This window comes from Zingiber officinale, chromosome 4A (assembly GCF_018446385.1).
Source record: "Zingiber officinale cultivar Zhangliang chromosome 4A, Zo_v1.1, whole genome shotgun sequence".
NCBI lineage: Eukaryota > Viridiplantae > Streptophyta > Magnoliopsida > Zingiberales > Zingiberaceae > Zingiber > Zingiber officinale.
In genome coordinates, this window is record NC_055992.1 from 58,382,120 (window position 1) to 58,402,183 (window position 20,064).

General features: G+C 36.7%; 1 protein-coding gene across 1 annotated transcript; it reads right to left on the reverse strand.

Annotated features, from left to right (window-relative positions):
- Positions 1–19,253: 19,253 nt before the first annotated feature.
- Positions 19,254–19,733, reverse strand: LOC121972413. The gene is made up of 2 exons (XM_042524085.1): positions 19,485–19,733; positions 19,254–19,373 (listed from the first exon to the last, which is right to left on the reverse strand). Exons 1-2 carry the CDS (start codon positions 19,731–19,733, stop codon positions 19,254–19,256), a joined length of 369 nt encoding a protein of 122 aa, XP_042380019.1.
- Positions 19,734–20,064: the final 331 nt, after the last annotated feature.

Here is a 20,064-nt window from a genome sequence, read left to right on the forward strand (position 1 = left end):
ACAGTACCTTTCACAATAGGTGTATATTCTATGTTGCAATTAGACATGCTGAAATGATGTAACATCTTATTTATATAAGACTCTTGTGACAGACCCAAAAGTCTTTTAGGATGATCTCTTATGATCTTCACTCCTAAGATGTATTCAGCTTCTCCCATATCTGTTGTATCAAATTGTGATGACAGCCACTTCTTGACTTCATTCACATATCCTATATCATTTCCAGCTATTAACATATCATCAACATATAGTGATAAAATGACAAACTTTCCTTTTTTCCTTTTCAGGAAAACTCAATGATCCTCATTGATCATCTCGAAACCACAAGATAAAATGACTTCGTTAAATCTTATGTTCCATTGTCTTGACGCTTGCTTTAGCCCATATATAGACTTTCTAAGTCTATATACTTTCTGCTCTTGGCCTTCAACAATGAAACCTTCTGGTTGAACCATATAGATTTTTTCATCAAGATCACCATTAAGGAAAGCAGTTTTTATATCCATTTGATGTAATTCCAAGTTATAATATACCACAAAGGCCAAAATAACTCGTATTAACACAAATTTCACTACGGGAGAAAATGTCTTTTCAAAGTCAATACCCTCCATTTGGGTATATCCTTTTGTAACTAAATGAGTTTTGTATCTGTTAATCGATCCATCTGCTTTCCTCTTTATTTTGAGAATCCACTTATTCCCAATAGCCCTTCGGCCCGGAGGAAGATCGACTAAGTCCCAAACATGATTCTGAATCATAGACTCCATCTCTTCAACCATTGCAGCTTTCTATTTTTCTCTAACTCTACATCCCAATGCTTCATCAATGGATTGAGGTTCATCATCATCAATTAGAAGTGTTACCAATGCCTCATTCTCAATATCAAACCTCTTCTTAGGTTTAACCTTACGAATACTTCTTCGTAAGTTGGGCTATTGAGATGTCAACTCATGACTCGGCATATCACTCCCACTTGGTTGACTAGACTTAGGTGTCCCTTTTGACACCTCTCTTGTTGATAATATCTCATTCTCCTCAAATAGAGGAACATTTTTATCAACATCACCTCTAATTGGGAACTCTATTTCGAGAAAAGTCGCATCTCTCAAATATATTTCGGAGATGGTTCCATCTAGTTGCTCACCTATGAAAACATAACCTTTGGAGGTCTCATGATATCTTATAAAGATACATTTCTTACCTCTAGGCCCTAGTTTTCCATACTTGTGAGAACTATCATGAACATAAGCAGCTGACCCCCAGGGTCTCAGATTACTCAAATATGGTTTTCTGCCTGTCCAACGTTCGTATGGGGTAGATGGAACTAACTTTGAAGGCACTTTGTTAAGTATATAGGCTGCAGTTAGTAATGTATCTCCCCAATAGGAGATTGGCAAATTAGCTTGCACCATCATAGACCTAACCATTTTAAGAAGAGTCCTATTTCTTCTTTCAGCTACCCCATTTTGCTGTGGAGTTCCAGGGATTGTCAGCTGTTTAATAATCCCTCTATCATTACATATTGTCTTGAACATATCAGACAAATACTCCCCTCCACGGTTAGTACATAAAGTCTTAACTTTACGTTCCGTTTGATTCTTAACTTCATTCATAGAACGAATGAAGCAATCTAATGCTTCAGATTTGTGAGAAATCAAATACACATGACCGAACCTAGAGAAATCATCAATAAATGTAATGAAATAGAAAGCTCCATGTCTAGCCTTCACATTCATTGGGCCTCAAATGTCCGAATGAATTAACTGTAATGTTGATTCAGATCTAATAGCCTTACCAAATGGTTTCCTAGTTGCTTTTCCAGCAAGATAATGCTCACATATGGACAATTGAATCTTAGCCTGAGTGCCCAATAGACCCTCTCTAGCCAACCGATTCATACGGTCCTGTCCTATATGTCCTAATCTAGCATGCCAAACCTCATCAGTTATATCTACATCACTAGTTAGAGCAATGTTTGAAAAATAACCATCAATAGCATAGTTGACATCTGGTTCTACATCAAGAACCATAAAATTATTTGTTAAAAAATCATGTCCGATCGACACTGAGTTAATCTTAAGTTCAACAGACCGACTGTAAAAATTAATACAATACCCTAAATCAAGAAGACATGTAACGGAAACAAGATTCTATTGAATTTCAGGAGCATACAGGACATCATGTAGAAACAAAACTCTACCACCATGGAGGTTGAGTTTGTAAGTGTCGACTCCTTTGACTTTAACTCTTGCATTATTTCCCACATAAATCCACTTGTTGCCAGCTAGTACCCAACGATACTCAACAAATGTAACTCGTTCCTGAGCTACATGGTTGGTTACTCCCAAATCTATAATCCACAAAGGATAAGAATCAGCTAACAACACTGAACTAGCAACAAAATGCTCTTGAAAAGAAGACACACTTGGATTTACCTTTTTCGGCTCAGTGCACTCCCGAGCGAAGTGACCCTTCTTGCCGCAGTTAAAACAAGTCAACTTGTTTTTAGGTTTCTTTCCAGTCTTCTTTACTATCTTCTTGATTGGGTCCTGTCCCACAACAGCAACTTCCCTCTTTTTTCCCTTCCCTTTCTTAAACCAGTTCTTTTTCTTGGATCCAGATGATCTAGCAGAACCTTAACTACATAGGCTTGTCCAGAAATTCTTACGGATTCAACTCTCTTCGCCTCTAATTCTACATTGCATGAGACGTCAATGAAAGTTTTGATACTCTCACTGTGAGTTAGGGTCTACTTTATGGTCTCCCAAGAATCTGGAAGTGAACGAATAACTGCTTGCACCTGTTGTTCATCAGTCAACTCATGACCAGCAGTTTTAAGCTCCCGAATCATGTTCGACATCTCCCCGAGGTGTTGAACGATTGATACATTCGGATGCTTTTTGTAGCTGTCAAACTTGATTCTCAGCTGTCGAAGCTTACTCAGACTTATTCCACTGTATTTTTCTTTAAGGGCTGCCCAGACTGCATGAGCCGTAAGATATGACTCATACTCAAAAGCTAGGTCATTTACCATTAAACTAATCAATATTCCCTTTGCAGTAGAGTCCTTTTTCTTCCATGCCTTATAGGCATCAAGTTCTCGTCTGTGTTGTGCAGTAGAACCATCTACAGGTTCTTTCATAACCTGATTTACAGTCTCTAGAACTTCTTGTTCCTCAAGTACATACTGTATCCTGAGGTGCCAGGTCTTATAGTTATCCCTATTAAGTTTTTCACCTTTGTTGAATTCAGCTATTATGTTTTTGGTTGTCATAATCTATCATAAATAAGCACATTATTTAGTATTCAGTGTAAATCATATGCATGCAATTTATGATTGACTCAATATTACTTTGAGTTGGTTTACAAAATCAAGTGACAACTATGTTTTCACTCATCATTCGTATGACCAATCAAATTAATATTAATCAATTCTATTACATACATCCCAACAAATGAACTGATCAATTTTAATATCATTAATTCTTTAATTAAATGACCTAATCATTTAATATATCATGATTTTTTTAATTAAATGAACTAATCATTTAATACATCATGAACTAATCATGCATCATGTCAAGTAAACAACATAAATAAATGAGCATATCATTAACATAAAATTATGCTGCATAATGTTAACATATAACTAACTGACATAAATGAAAATGGACTAAATATTGTTCATACATAACGACAATAACAATAACAAAACTCTAGTAAACTAGATAGGCTACTACCACCCCTACTAGGACAGACACTAGTGTAGTGGCCAATATTATCCCTTTCAGCCTGGACTCATTTGGGGTAATCTCAGACAGGACAGCTTCAGGATTCTCTATTGGATCCTCTTGTGGTTCCTCCTCGATCATTTCCAGGTCCTCTTCGAACTCATCAGGATCCTCTTCAGTTATATGGTGAAGCAGTTCCTCATATAATACAGAATATATGGCGCGCCCTTGATGACACCCCTAAATATAGTCTGCTATCATCCTTGGATTTTCTGGCAATGAATGCATTAAAGCCCAAATCCTATAACTGTCTAGTACTGGAAACTCTTCGCGCTCAAGTTTCCAAAACAGATCATCAAGCTGTCCAATGTGTCCGTCGACTCCATAAGTAGAGTTATACTCTATCTCCTGAATCTTCTCCCTGAACTGATTTCGTCGCACTTCGTGACGAGTCAATGTGATAATCATCCGTGCCATCTGAAAAATTAAAATTAAATAAGTTAGTACAAAACCGGCTAACTAGTACAAAACCAGCTTATTTCAATTTATACAGGCATAGTACCAACATAATAAATCAAGAAAAATAAATCTTCTAGATTTTCAGGAGTTCAAGTCGACAATTAGAACTGATCTAATTGGTCAGACCCATTGGATTGGTTGATTATGGATCCAGATCCTAAGCTCAGTACATTGTCCTTAATTAGAACTAATCTAATTGGATAGAGATTTTTGTACCTATATTCTGTTACTGTTTGATCTAAGTCCATTCTACCAATTTTAGACTTATTGATCAAACTCAGGTCCGTTTGATCAAACCAATATCCATTGGTTTAAGTCTGACTAATTAGAACAAATCTAATCATTTGATCAAATTTGACCCAAACTAATTTAGGTTTGGATCAAATTAGTTTAATTAAACCAACTAATAATTTAAATTTGAATCGAATCTAAGTGGATTAAAATTACTCTAGACCATTATCATACATGATGAATTAATTGAACTCAATTTATAATTAATTAACACATGCAAATAAAATTAATGAAACATTAACATTAATATTAAATGCATGTGGACAAATGCAAATAAAATTAATGCTACAATAAGCATTGGCAAAATAAAATTAACATTGCATGCATCGAATTTAATTACGAAAAAACATGAAACGTTTTAAATCAAGCATTCCGTGCCATTCTTTACCGCATGCATTAAAATAAAAAAAAAATTCTACTATGAATCCTAATTTACAATTTCTGCTTCCATGCTTTTTTTTTTTTTTTTTTTTTTTTTTTTTACCGTCGACACCACTTTCTTGACCACGATCTCCTGTACGCACGCCGCACACACCATGGACGTTGTGCACACCGTGTACGTTGTGCACACCACCTTTCCCGCGACGAACACGAATTGCAACGAGAGGTGAAAAACTTAATGAGAGGTGGCCATGAGCACTTCGCCGGCCACGATCGGAGACTAACTCCGTAAGTGTTCCCTCGAGGCTTTACGGCGTCGGCCATTGGGGATTGTAGCATATCGCGACACAATCACGATCTCTTACTCGGCTATGGCAAAACTAGACGGAGACAAACTCCGTTCAGGATAGCGATAATAATCGCTGATCACGACTCAGTCATGATTTCGCCAAGTAAAAACGAACAGAACCAAACCATAATTTTGATTTTACGAAGAGGTAATGGTTTAGGGATTTATCATGCATTTAGAATTAACTTGGGCTCTGATACCATTGTTGATTATTCTAAATGCATGAAAGACGATAAATTAAAATAGTAAAAACTTACACCGATCTCTCGCAGATCCGTAATCGGTAATGGTGAAACTCGCTATCGGAAGAGCGAAAATAGGTTCAGAAAGCTCTCCACAATTCTACGAACCAAATCCCACAACCTCATATATTCTCCTTCCTCTCTCTGCGTTGCACACTCACAATTTCGCACACCTGATGATCCTTGGATGCATTATTTATAAAGGGAAATGACCTGGGGGTATGATGGTCTTTTCCATCAAGAGTAGTGGGGAATGTGGGCATGTTCCCACGTCCCCACTTTCTTCATTTCCTACAACTTGTTACAGGCAATATGGATGTGACTATGCCCATGTCAATCATGTCACATATGACCTCATCCTAAACACATATTAGGGCGACTTTAGTTCTAGTAGGGCTACTCTCAAAACCTCTTATAGCTAGAAACTGTCTTATCCCCACTCTTGGAGGTGGTCACTTATGTAATAGAGTTGACCTTGTCTGCCTGACATATCTATTATATCACAGAACATATATATAACAAGTGCATTACAAAGATATATATATATATATATATATATATATATATATATATATATAGTTGACCTTGCCTGCCTGACCAATCAATGCATAAGAACTTATATATTTTATTAAGCATCACTATAGTAAAGTCAATACAAACTAAGACATGCCATAAAGTACATAAACCTAATGACTCTCTATGTCCCATAAAAGAGTCTCTACTAATAGGTTAGGTGAAGGGGTCATCAACCATATTATGTGTTGAAATGTACTTGATAGTCACTTCATTCTTCTCAATGATGTCTTTCACATAATGATATCTAGTATCTATGTGTTTGGTTCTACTATAAAACTTAGGATCTTGAGTGTAAGCGATAATGGTCTGATTATCACAATAAATTATTACTGGTCTTCCACTATCAACTACAATCCATAAGTCATCTAACAGTCTTTAGAGCCAAACACTTTATTGTGTTGGTGCTACTCGGAATTTCATTCTGTTTTCCTTGTACAAAAATTTGTACAAGCACATAACTTTTCCTAGCAACCCATGAGCTTTTCAGAAGTTAAACTTGGATTGCAAATGAAACTTAACATTATTAATCCAAGTTCAACCCATGTGTTCATCAGAAGTTAAACCATATTACAGAAGTTGATTAAATATCTATTTCAAGGATTGACTTCCAGGTCGTGGGCGAGGCACTCGGCCTTCTTGGGTATGAGATCATCCACCACTTCCTAGTCAAAGCCTTTCAAAGAAATTGAATATTTAAACTCCTTACAGTAACCTCAGGTTAAACTACAGAGACCTCAATCAAAACAAAAGATCGCTAGCCTCTTGTGTTGGTACTTCAGGATCTATACAAAGGAAAAATAAATTAGTACACAACGGAAACAATTAACTAGTTATACCTTTCTTTGTAACTTAAAGACCTCTTGATCTTCTGTTGTATTCCTCTCCTCCTCTTGGACGTTGTGTGAGCGACGATCTACCAAGACGCAAAAACCACCCAAGTCCTTCTTTCTTCCAAAACTTTCGGCCACCAAGGGATCAAAGCTAGGAGCACCACCTCTTGTTCTTCTTTCTTCCTTGTAACCCACTGGGCACAAGATGGTTGAAGCCTCTTGATGTCGATGACCTTAGGTGAGAAAGCAAGGGGAGAATAAGAATATGAGGGGGTCGACCACAAGGAGAATAGAAGAGGAATAGAAATTGTGTAGATGATTATTACCTCTAAGGCACCATCTATCCTCTTTTATAATCCTTGGTAATGGGTAAAAAGGAAAGATTTTAACAACAATTTAAATCTCTCTTTTAAATTTCCTATTAGGGATGGCTACAAAAGGAAAGTTTTAAAATTAAAAATCCCTCTTTTAAACATTGTAGATGGCTACAAAAAGGAAAGATTTTTAAAATTAAAACCTCTCTTTTAAATCATGGTTACAAAAAAGGAAAGTTTTAACAAAAATAAAATCTCTCTTTTAAACCATTGTAGATGGCTATAAAAGGAAAGATTTTTTAATTTAAAACTCTCTTTTAAAACCATGTGGATGGCTTCAAAAAAGGAAAGTTTTTAAAATTTAAAATCTCTCTTTTAAAACATTATAGATGGCTACAAAAAGAAAGATTTAAAAAATTAAAAATCAACTTTTAAATCCATCTTGGCCGGCCCCTTGCTTGGGCACCAAGCAAGGGGTGGCCGACCCCTTTCTTGGGCACCAAGCAAGGATGTGGTCGGCCATAAGGATGACTTGGGCGGATGTGAGACTTTATACATAGAGGCTACAACAGGGACCTAGAGGAGGAGTTAGTTTTGACCTCCTGATGAGCTTGAGCTTCCTGTGTTCGACCCGAACACCCAACTCAAGTTCATCAATAACTCATACCACTAAAGAGTTATTATTGAACTACTGCACCAATCCCATATTACATTATGAGCTCCTTCTTATCATGAGTGCGCTAATCTCCCTGTGTTTAAGATATCAAATGCTCATTAATTAAATGAGTTACTGACAACTCACTTAATTAACATCTAACTCCAAGAGTAGTACCACTCAACTTCATTATCATGTCGGACCTAAGTCCACCTGCAGGGTTTACATGACAATCCTTATGATCTCCTCAAGGGGACATCATCATTCTAATAAATAGGGCACAGTTCCCTTCTATAATCAACAACACACCATATAAATAATATTATTTCCTAACTTATCGGGCCTATTGATTTAACGAATAAATCTCACCCTTTGATAAATTAAAGAAATAGATACTAAGTACATGTGCTTGTTATTATATCGAGATTAAGAGTACACACATCCATAATAATAGAGGTTCTGCTCTTTTATGCAGTCAGTATAAAAGGAACAACCTCAAATGGTCCTGCTCTATACACGCATAGTGTACTAGTGTAATTTTATAGTCAAGATAAATTAGTATCAAATTACACTACAACCATTCCAATGATTTATCCCAATCCATCTTGGTTGTGAGCTTCTATTTATAATTTATAAGGAACTGATAACATGATCTTCTGTGTGACACCACCCACCATGTTATCTACAATATAAATTAAATGGACAACTGCATTTAACTAAATGCAGATATTTGACCAATGTGATTCTCATTTCAAAATAAATGTTTATACAAAAAAGCTAGGCTTTTAGTATACATTCTAACATATTGAACTGCTAATGAGCAAGCAATAAACTCAACCTCCATCGTAGATAGAGAAACACAGGTTTTCTTCTTACTACTCTAGCAAATGGCTCCGCCATTGAGCAAGAAATTAAAACATGATGTTGATTTGTGTTTATCCAGATCGCATCCCCAATCGGCATCTGAATATCCCATAAACCACAAATCACCTACTCTATAACACAGAGAGAAGTTTACAGTTCCTTTGAGATATTAAAAATTCCTTTTCACTGCTCTCTAGTGACCCCTTTTAGGATTTGCTTGATATCTACATACTAAAACGATTGTTGGTGATGAAGCACCAGTTAATCAAATTTGTATTTTGATATTGGCAAAGGTTCAAAGTTAAGCTGTGTTATTATTCTAACAAGTTAAACTGAGTGTGCAAGAAAGTCTTAAGTGATCTTAGGCAAAGGAAAAATCCTAGTTGCGGTTAGGAAACCAAGTCTTGGTCTGGAGGACTGGGCAAAGTCTTCACGAGTCGAGGACGTTGGGTGAAATCCTAGAGTCAAGGATATTAGGTGAAAATTCTCGGGGTCACGAACACCAAGTGGAAGACTAGATGGGTCGGGGATCGGACGTCCAATATGAAGTCTTGATGACTCGGATACTGAGCAAAAGTCCAAACGGTCTGGAGGACGGGTCTAAAAGTAAACTCTCCTGAGAGGAGTATATGAGGGTGTGTTCCTTGAATAGGGAACAACCATCATTGGTCTAATCTAGAGCTTCAGGGAAACTCAAAGTTAGGACTGGATAGTTCGAAAGCTGTCAAAATTATTCTACTTTATACTATTACCTGGACTAACTCTTTTTTATAGGAAAACAAAGGCTGAAAAAGTGGTCCAGGTGCTCGGGAGTTGTCCGGGTGCCCGAGATCGGATTGACCAGGTGCCCTCAAGTGATGAGCTATCGCACTCTAGTTGGACAACCTATATCATAGTCCAGGCTCTCGGGGGTGGTCCGGGTGCTTGTAGGTGGATGATTTTTTTTTCGGATTGAGTTTTGACGAGAGCACGCCAACTTAGCCCTATGGGGATGCCCAGGGGAGGTTCCAGGTACCCTGAGTGGGCTATGAAAGGAGGATTTGATTAGTACCTTATATACAATAATTCAAAGAAGTTTCTCTCTTGCGCATTGCTCAGAAAATGCTTCCACGAGCACTATTCACCCCTATTGAGCAACGATCCTACAATTGGTATTAGAGTGGGGCCTCTCTGAATTGGTACAACTACCGTTTTAGTATTCTTTATCATTGCTTTTTCATATGTTTTGGGTAAAAATAAATTCTTATGTCTTTTTTTTCATTTTCAAATTTTTTCCATAAGTCAAAATTAGGCTAATAACTTCTCTTGACAAATTTATTGATTTATCAAATTTTTTCTCAAAATTGTGCAACACTAGTCGAGCCACTTTTTTCTTTTTTTTCTCTTTTATACTGTACTACTAATCAAAGATTAAGTCTTGGAATAACTTTCATTGTTTTTGTCGTTGCAAGATCTTCACTAAAATGTCCCATCAAGAAGGATATAGTACCATACGTCCGCCCATTTTCTTTTGCGAGGACTTCAGATACTGGAAAGGATGAATGGAGTACCACTTGAAGACGCAAGTGGAAATGTGGATCATAATCCAAACTAGATTCATATTTCCCACCAAAAATGGAGTACTTATCCCCGACAAGAAGTGGTATGCACCAACAAAGAGGAAGATCGAGGCGGATGCAAAAGCAACATGTACTCTCCAATACGGCCTAACTAAAGAAGAGATGAACTGTATTAGCCCATTCTCAAGTGCAAAGGATCTATAGAAAAAATTGATCGAACTACACGAAGGCACCTCCGATGCAAAAGTAAGTAAATGCGACCTTATTTTAATAAATTATATAACATTAAAATGTAGGATGATGAATCGGCAAGTTACATGTTCAGATCCAAGATTTGCTCAATAGTCTCCATGCGATCGGACAGAAAGTGGAGAACTGCAATGTAATAAGGTACACATTAAACGCTTTTTCAAGGAATACATTGTGGGCATCCATTGTATATACTTACAAGGTATCTAAGGATCTTTCCTTAATTAGATTAGACGAGTTGTTTTCCAAATTTGAGCTTCACTAACAAAATAATGCACTTCCAGTTGAGAAAGATATTGAGTTGATTGTAGGTACAAGCAAGACAAAGGTGACCAAATCAAACACGAGTCTAGGGAGAAGTACCAAATCAAACACGAGTCTGAAGGTGAATCCGACTCGGAAGAAGAAGATGAAATTACCGTCGAATTCATGAAACTAGTTCAGAAAGTACTTAAGAAGAAAAAGGTGACCCAATACAAGAGCATGAGCAAGCAGTCAGGTGTGAATCAAACCTCGAAGCCAATATTAGAAGTGATTTGCTATGGGTGTAATAGAAGGGCATTACAAGCCGGAATGCCCAAAAATAAGGAAGGCTCTGAAAGCAACATGGTCCAAATCCTTGGAAGACTCCAACGAAGAACATGAACAAGCGAGCTTCCTTGCTCTATCAGTTCAAGCTTACATTGCCAAAACCGATCCCGAGTCTGAAATTGGAGCTGAATCAGAAACCAAGTCTAAAAGAAGTCAAGGATCCGTATCCGTTTCTGAAGGGCCAAACAATATTGTAAGTTCTCTGGTTGCTAGTACTCAAGTAGATGAATTACAAAATTTAATTTCATATTTATTAAGAAAGTTGGCCAAATCTAATATCTGAGTCAAGTCACTCCAAAAGCAGGTAACGACCCTCAGGTGACTAACTTGATTTCTTTGACTGAACAAGTTCAAGATGGAACCTCAACTCAAGTCAACAACTTGAGAAGAGAATGTTGGTGCGAGAAGCATCCGACGATCAAACCTTAGTTTTGATAATGGTAAAAGGGATTCAAAGTTAAGGTTAATTGTTATCTAACGAGCTTAAACAAGTTTGCAGGAAAGTCCTAACTGCGATTAGGCAGGAGAAAAATCCTAGGGGGTGGTAACCCTAGGAACTAGGGGATGGTAACCCTTGGTGGACAAAAACCCTAGGGGGTGGTAACCCTAGATCCTAGGGGGTGATAAGCCTAGGTGGAGGAGAAATTCTAAGGGGGGTAACCTTAGGTCCTAGGGGAAGGTAACCCTAGGTGGAGAAAAACCCTAGGGGGTGGTAACCCTAGGCGAAAAGTCCAGTCGGTCTGGAAGACCGAACTGACATCAGGTATGCTCTCCTGAGTGGAGTAGGTGAGGGCGCGTTCCCCGAAAGAGGGAACAGTAGGCGTCGATTCGACCTAGGGTTTTCGGTCAGAAATCCGAAGTCAGAACTGGACAGTTTGGAGACTGTCAAACACTTCATGTATTTATATGTGCTAACTTTATTTTATAGAATATGTTTGTGTTTTGGGACTAACATGTCTTGCAGGTACAAAAGAACAAGGCTTTCCCTCGGATGAACAGTATCCGAGGTGCCTCCATGGAGCTTGGAGGCGCCTCGGGTGCAAGGGGTAAGCTGGCTGCGAAGTGGAGCTGGAGGCGCCTTGAGGGAATCTGAGGCGCCTTGGACTGCTACATGGAGGCGCCTTGGACTGGCAAGGAGGCGCCTTCAAGAGGATTAACGACGATGATTTCAGTTCTCATCCACGCGGTTGACTCGACAGCATTGAGGCGCCTTAGAAGAGGTTTGAGGCGCCTCCAATGACCTTTATAAGGGGTCTCAAATAGCATGTTCAAGAAATCAATTCACAAGTGATCTAGCCATTGTTTGCTACCCAAGAGACACCCAGAAGTGTTGTTACAAGTCCCCGACGACCCGGAGCTTCAGAATATACTATTCTTGTTGTCGGTATAGTTTTTAATTAATATTAAGTTGTAATACTTGTGTAAACTTTTGCGCGATATAGTTGTTGCCCAAAGTAAACATTTATAGAGAGAGGGCCTTGGAGTAGGAGTCACCCTAGGCTCCGAACCAAGTAAATACCTTGGCCTTCTGTGTGTGGTTGTTTATTTATTTCCGCTGTGCTTAATTCTCGATCGTTTTATGAATCCGAAACGCATGAAAGCCACGAGCGTTATTCACGCCCCCTCTAGCGTGGTCTCGATCCAACAATTGGTATCAGAGTAGGGTAGCTTTGATTTGGTGTAACCACCAATCAAGCATTCTTTTTGTGGTGATTTCAGTTTTTCGGAGTCGATCTGAATCTGTATTCTTGCTGTCTTCTGATCTTATTTTTTCGTAATCATACTCTTTTCTCGAAGTTGGTGCAACACCACTTGAGAATGTAATTTACTCTTATTTTTATACCATACTGCTAATCCAGGATCAAGTCCTGAGACATTCTTTTCATTCGTTTTCCTTGTGCTAGATCTAAATGGCTTTCCAAGAAGGGTTCAGCACTACTCGCCCACTGCTCTTTTCCGAAGATGATTTCGGGTACTGGAAGGGCTAGATGGAGGCGTATCTCCAGACTCACTTTGATAATTGAAGGTTAAAATATGCAAATGTATAAAAAACATCACATATTAACCCAAAAACAATGTATCTAATCATAGCTTATCAAATCCCCCACACTTATTCTTGCACGCCTCGTGCAAGTAAGCCAACTAAAATAACAACTAAGATGGTACCTCCTTCTCCTAACTATTCTTGATCAGGTCCAAAAGAAAGTGAAAGGAAGTTACATGTAATTATCAAGTTTCATAAACTTGCACATTCATGATCTCTATTCTTAACTTGGTTTAACACTTAGTAAATTTCATCCATCATGAATAAAATGAAAATGATAGCATTTGTAGTCCTCACAAGGTAATTTAAAGTGGCTCTCATCCTAGTCTCAAATCTTGCAAAGGTGGAGATCACTCAAGCTACTCATAGCAAATCCAATACCATAAGCTTGCTTATCATCTAATTTTACCTCCATCACAGATATCAAGATGCACAATCATGAAAATTTACAACCATTGGAAAGGAGAGCGAATTCAGATGTAAATGAAGGAATCAATTCTGATCAAGCAAAGAAGAAGACAAGTTTCAACTTGGGGTGGAAGACATGGAACTAGAATGCTATGTGATGTTTAATTTCGGCCAAGCAAGAAATTCTGCATTTCATCTTTTCACTGCTTCTTGTTACTGATTTGGTTTTGTCTGCACTCCAATCTGCACTCATCCTTTAATTCCCACTGCATTTTCAGTGCAGATTGTATAGCCCTTACATTTTTTTCTTCACCCCCTCAATTTACAAAATCAATCTCTCTTCCTCTTGTTTCAATTAGCAATTAAAATCTATTCTGCAAAGTCTTAGCTGCAGATTCTTCAAATTCCCCATCGAATCTTTAGTTTCTCTGACTTGGTTCACCACATGCTCTGAATTACATCCATTTCTGATCAAAACATTGAAATTCTGATAATTTATAGCTTCGACACTATAGAAATATAAATCTGCCCTTTAATTTGTTGATTCTGTTTCAATTCATTTCAGCCAAGTTTTCCTAGCTAGTAAACCTCGAAAGAAAGTTCATTAAGTTTTGAATCAAGATGGCTTAAGTTCCATTCATTTCAGATTCGAACGACAATAAGTTTTGGCACAAATTAGCAAATTAACTTTGGCACAAAACTGGTCTGCATTATAGTCAGAATTCAGTTTCATTTGCAAATATACACTTCTTTCCTCTTAAAATTCTTTTCTGCACTCGACTGGCATAAAGTCTTAATTCCTTCCCTGTATTGGCATGAAAAATTCAACTTGAATTTCATTTCCCTCTGCTGCAATAACAATCAAGGACCCAAGCTGTAGATTTGGTTCAATTTCCAATTTTCAGCTTTGCTTCCCTATTTGGTATCCAATTTCTCATCTAAAATTTTTGTAAACTCTGGAGAGGAAGGATAACCATTATCAATATTAAATTAGTAGCTTGTTTCCAAATTTTTATTGAACTAATGGCCTAGAACTCCATTTGTGCAATAAAATACAGATTTCAGTTCCTTCTCAAATTCTGGATTTTGTATCAATATGTCATTGTTCGGCCACAAGAAATTTCCATACTTCTTCATCTTGTCTCTTAAGATCCTACATAATGCATAACCTATAACTTTCCATGTTTTAGCAGTTCTAGCTCATGACAATTCTCTTCCTAAATTGGCACAAAAGGCCCAATTCATTTCTGCATAATTCTGCATCTCATGGATTACTGCTTCTATGTTCATTTCTGTCATTTCAGCCACATTCCCTTGTTTTCATTGTTCCCTTTCAAATCAGAAATTCCATTTCTTGAATTGAATCAAATTCAGTTTAATTCTCCTCATTCAATCAAGTTCAGCTTTTCAGGTTCTATTAATTGTCATTTCCCTTTCATACTTTTTAGTAATTGAAATGAATCTTGATAGAAGCTATTGATGCCAACATTCCATTTGTTATCTCACATTAAAAATCTTCATTCAATCTTCTCCTTTCCTTAATATCAATTCTGAATTTTTGACACTCCAACAGCTCTCAATTTCAACTTCACAGAATTTCATAGTTCTGCATTTATCTCTCAAAATTCTGAATTTCAGCTTGATAACTTGATATCCTCATCTGATGTTATTGCTTCCTCACTTCAAGCTTTAACAATTTATTCCCAAAGAACTTAACAATCATTAAATCAAATGATAGCTTGAATTCCCTTCTTGTCTCAGCAAGTGGCATCAATTAGAAAGTTACTGCAAATTCAGAATTCCAGCAATTTGACACTTCAGAATTCTGTCCATCCATTTGTAAAGAATGGAAATGAAGTAAACACAAATTGCTGCTGGAAATTAAAGAATTTCAATTCATTCCCAAGGTTTTCAAGGATGATAATGAAAGAGTTACACACACTTGTTTGTTAGAGTGTATACTAAAAGCCTAGCTTTTGGTATAAACATTTATCTAGAAATAAGAATCACATTGGTCAAATGTCTACATTTGTGATAAATGTAGTTGTTCAATTAATTTATATTGTAGATAACATGGTGTGTGGTGTCACACACAGAGGATCATGTTATCAGTACCTTATAAATTATAAACAGTAGCTCACGACCAAGATGGAAAGGAACAAACCATTTGAAGGTCGTAGTGTAATTAGGTATTAGTTTATCTTAACTATATAATTACACTAGTACACTTAGAGTGTATTGAGTAGGACCATTAGAGGTCGTTTCTTTTATACTGACTTTATAAAGAAACAAAGACCTCAGTTATTATGGAAGTGTGTGCTCTTAATCCTAATATAATAACAAGCACATATATTTGATATTTATTTCTTTAATTTGTCAATGGGTGAGATTTAGTTCGATGAATCAATAAGCCCGATAAGTTGGGAAATGATATCACTTATAGTGTGTGTTGTTGATTATAGAAGGAAACTGTGTCCTAGAGATACTAGGTTGAGAATGTCCCCAAGAGGAGCTCAAAAGGATTGTCATGTTAAACCCTGCAGGTGGACTTAGTCCGACATGACGATGAAGTTGAGTGGTACTACTCTTGGAGCTAGATATTAATTAAGTGAGTTGTCAGTAACTTACTTAATTAGTGGACATTTGTTATCTTAAACACAGGGAGACTAACACACTCATAATAAGAAGGAGCCCAAAAATGTAATTTGGGATTGGTGCGGTAGTTCAATAATAATTCTCTAGTGGAATGAATTATTATTGATAAAATTAAGTTGTGTGTTCGGGACGAACACGGGATGCTTAATTTTATCGGGAGACCAAAATCAATTCCTCCTCTCGGTCCCTATCATAGCCTCTTAATTATAGAGTACTATACCCACCTATACCCACCTTCTTACCCATCCTATAGGGGGGCGGCCAAGCTAGCTTGGAGACCAAGCTAGGGCCGGCCATGTTTTGGTTCATGGGTGAATTCATGTGGCCGGCCCTAGCTTGAACTCAAGCTTAGGTGGCCGGCCCTATTAAAATAAAAAGGAATTTTATTTTTTAAATTTTTCTCATGTGGATAACATGATTTAAAAGAGAGTTTAAAAATTTAAATCTTTCCTTTTATAAGATTCTACAAAAGATTAAGAGAAGAGTTAAATCTCTTTCCTTATTTGTAGATTAAAAGGTTGATTTTAATTTTGGTAAAAACTTTCCTTTTAATCATGTTCATGATTTAAAAGAGAGTTTAAAAATTAAATATCTCTTTTATAAAGCTTCTACAAGGATTAAGAAAAGATTAGATATCTTTCCTTATTTGTAGATTGGAAGAGATTTTAAAGATAACTTTCTTTTTATCCACATGTTTAAAAGAAATATTTTAATTTATAAAATTTCCTTTTTATTGACCATCATGAAGGGAAAATTATTAGAGAAATTTTTTATAAAATTTCCGGAAACAAATTAGGAAAGTTTTAATTCTTGATTGAATTAAATTTCCCTTGCTTGGTTTAAAGTGGCCGGCCACATTGTTGATGAGAAAAAAATTATTTTTAATTAAATAAATTTTCCTTATCAATGGAAAAAGAATTAAGGAAATTTTTATTTAAATTTCCTTATTTGCCAAGGCCAAGGATTATAAAAGAGAGGGTAGAGGTGCCTTCATGGGTGAACAACTCTATTATTTTTCCTCTCTCTTTTTCTTCCTTGGTGTGGCCGGCCATCCTCTCCTCCTTTCTTCTCTTTGATGGCCGAACCTCATCCTTCTTGTGGAGACTCATATGGTGGCCGGATCAAGTTTAGAAAAGAAGAAAAAGAAGGAGAGAAAGAAAGCTTTGTTTCTAGCATCCCTTGGAGCATGGTGGTGGTGGCCGAACCTCTTCATCCTAGAAGAAGTTTTGATGGCCGAAACTTGCAAGGAAGAAGAAGGTGCTTGGTGGTTCTCATCTCGGAAGATCGTTGCCCACACAACGTCCGAGGTTAGAAGAGGAATACGGTAGAAGATCAAGAGGTTATTTTTCTAAAAGGTATAACTAGTAATTTTTCTTTCCGCATCATACTAGTTATTTATGGAAATAATACCAAATACAAGAGGCTTACGTTCTAGTATTTCGAATATGTTTTTCGAAGTTGTGTTCTTTTGTTTTATTTTTTCCTTGTGATTTGATTGTTTTTTTCGGTTAACCTAAAGTTATTTTAGGAAATTAAATATTAACTTTCTATAAAAGGTTTTGTCTAGTCGGTGGTGGTTGCTCCCATATCCAAGAAGGCCATGTGCCTCGCCACGTCAGTACTGGGAACCGATTATGGAAATTAATATTTAATGGAATTAATAACTTAAGGTGATTTGGGTCGAACGTGTTAAGTTCCGCAGGAGACCCAAGTCAAAACCTAAAAGAACAAATAGATTAAGTTTTGGATCAAACGTGTTAAGTTCCGCAGGCGATCCAAAATTTAATTTAAAAGAACACATGGTAGCTAGGAAAAGGTTCAGACCTTTGTACAAATTTTTGTACAGTGGAACCTCTAGGTTTTCCGAGTAGCAACCAACATTGTTTCCATTTGTTTCTGAATTCTGTTTCTGGCATTTTACCTCATTTAAAGTACCAATTACTATCCTTTCCTTCAACTTCTCAAAGTAATTTATACTCCATTCAAGTGCTTCATTGATGAAATAATAATCGCCAATTAAATTCTCCATTATAGCCCATTGTGATCAAATCCCAGTAGCTACAAAAACTCACTGTTCTGGCATTTATTTATGTCTAGAATGTATGCTGAAATTATCCTTTCTTGTTTTGCAAGTGCCATGAAAGGTAGCATACCATTTGTGTCAGCATTTTCTTAAATTTCAACTAAACTCCCACTCATCTGGATCTTACATCCTGAATTTGATACAAAACTGATACAAAATTCCAACTATGCTATTCACTTTCTCCACCAAAACAAAAAAAAAACTCAATCAAAAACTAAACACCTCCCCCACACTCAATCTTTTGTCCATCCCGGTCAAAATGAAATCATCACATAGTATCCAACGTAACCACATCCAAAGAAATAAGGCAAGAGAAAAGAATAAAGATGTGCATATTCATGACAAGAAAAATAGCAAAAATAGGTGAGGGCAATGTGATAATGAAGTAAATTTCATAAAAATGACTCAACACTGCTCTATTGGTATTAATCAGATTAAAACAAGTTCTAGAGTGAAATAAGCTACAAGTGCATCACTTAAAAAGGCTCAACCCTCACTAGGTAGATAAAAGTTATCATATCATTCCATCAATCAAGAATCCAATACTAGTATCAACTTCATGCAATTCTAGAGTTCATTCATGCCATAAAGTCTTAAAACTTGATAATCAAATTTAACATTTCTTTCCAAATCTCTAAAAATGATATAAAGAATTGTCAAAAGAAGGAAGTACCATTTATTCCTAAACAAAGACTACCAAACTCAAATAAATGATAACTACCATGAACATAAAACCTAAAATCCGAAATAATAACTATGCAAATATAAAAACCACTGATGAAACTAAGAAATTATTAATGCAAAGAGAAAATTCAGATTTAAACTGAAAGCTTACCTAAAGAAATAAGAAAACTAATAGCACCTAACATTTATTCATTTTCAAAGAAACAAAAGATAGAGTAAAACTCCCCTTTAGCTTGGGTAGATGGCATCAATATGGACCATTTCCTCCACCACCAATCCATTAACTCCTTCATGGAACTTCTTAAGCCTATGTCCATTCACTTTAAGAATTCGGCCAGTAGACATATCCTGAATCTCAACCACTCCATAAGAGAAAATGTTAGTAACACAAAAGGGTCCTTCCCATCTAGATCTCAACTTACCTTTTATCAATTTGAGACGAGATCAATATAAAAGTACTTTGTCACCAATTTGGAATTCCTTTACCTCAATTTGTTTATCATGAAATCTTTTCGTCTTTTCTTTATAAATCCGTGAGTTCTCATAAGCTTCCAACCTAATCTCTTCAAGTTCTTGAAGTTGCAATTTCCTCTCTTCTCCAACCATGTTGCTATCAAAATTACATGCTTTGACTGCCCAATACGCCCTATGCTCAATCTCCACAGGTAGATGACAAGTTTTTCCATACACAATCCTGTACGGAGACATTCCTATAGGGGTCTTGAATGCAGTCCTATAAGCCCACAGTGCATCTTCAAGTCTTTTGCTCTAATCCTTTCTATCCAGTCCCACAGTCTTTTCAAGAATTGCTTTTACCTCCCTGTTAGACACTTCCGCTTGCCCATTTGTTTGAGGGTGATAGGATGTAGAAACTTTGTGTATAACCCCATACTTATGAAGCAAAGCTTTCATGTGTCTGTTGCAAAAATGAGACCCTTGATCACTTATGATTGCCCTGGGTACTCCAAACCTGCAAAATATGTGAGACCTAACAAAACTAACAACAACAGAAGAGTCATCAGTCCTAGTGGGAATGACC

What these genes read in the sequence shown, in the direction of transcription:
- LOC121972413 (XM_042524085.1), bottom strand. Translation starts at nt 19,733, where the DNA reads ATGTCTCCGTACAGGATTGTGTATGGAAAAACTTGTCATCTACCTGTG. An exon ending in AATTCCAAATTGGTGACAAA is followed by an intron (nt 19,374 to 19,484) that starts GTACTTTTATAT and finishes GTTGAGATTCAG; the next exon opens with GATATGTCTACTGGCCGAAT.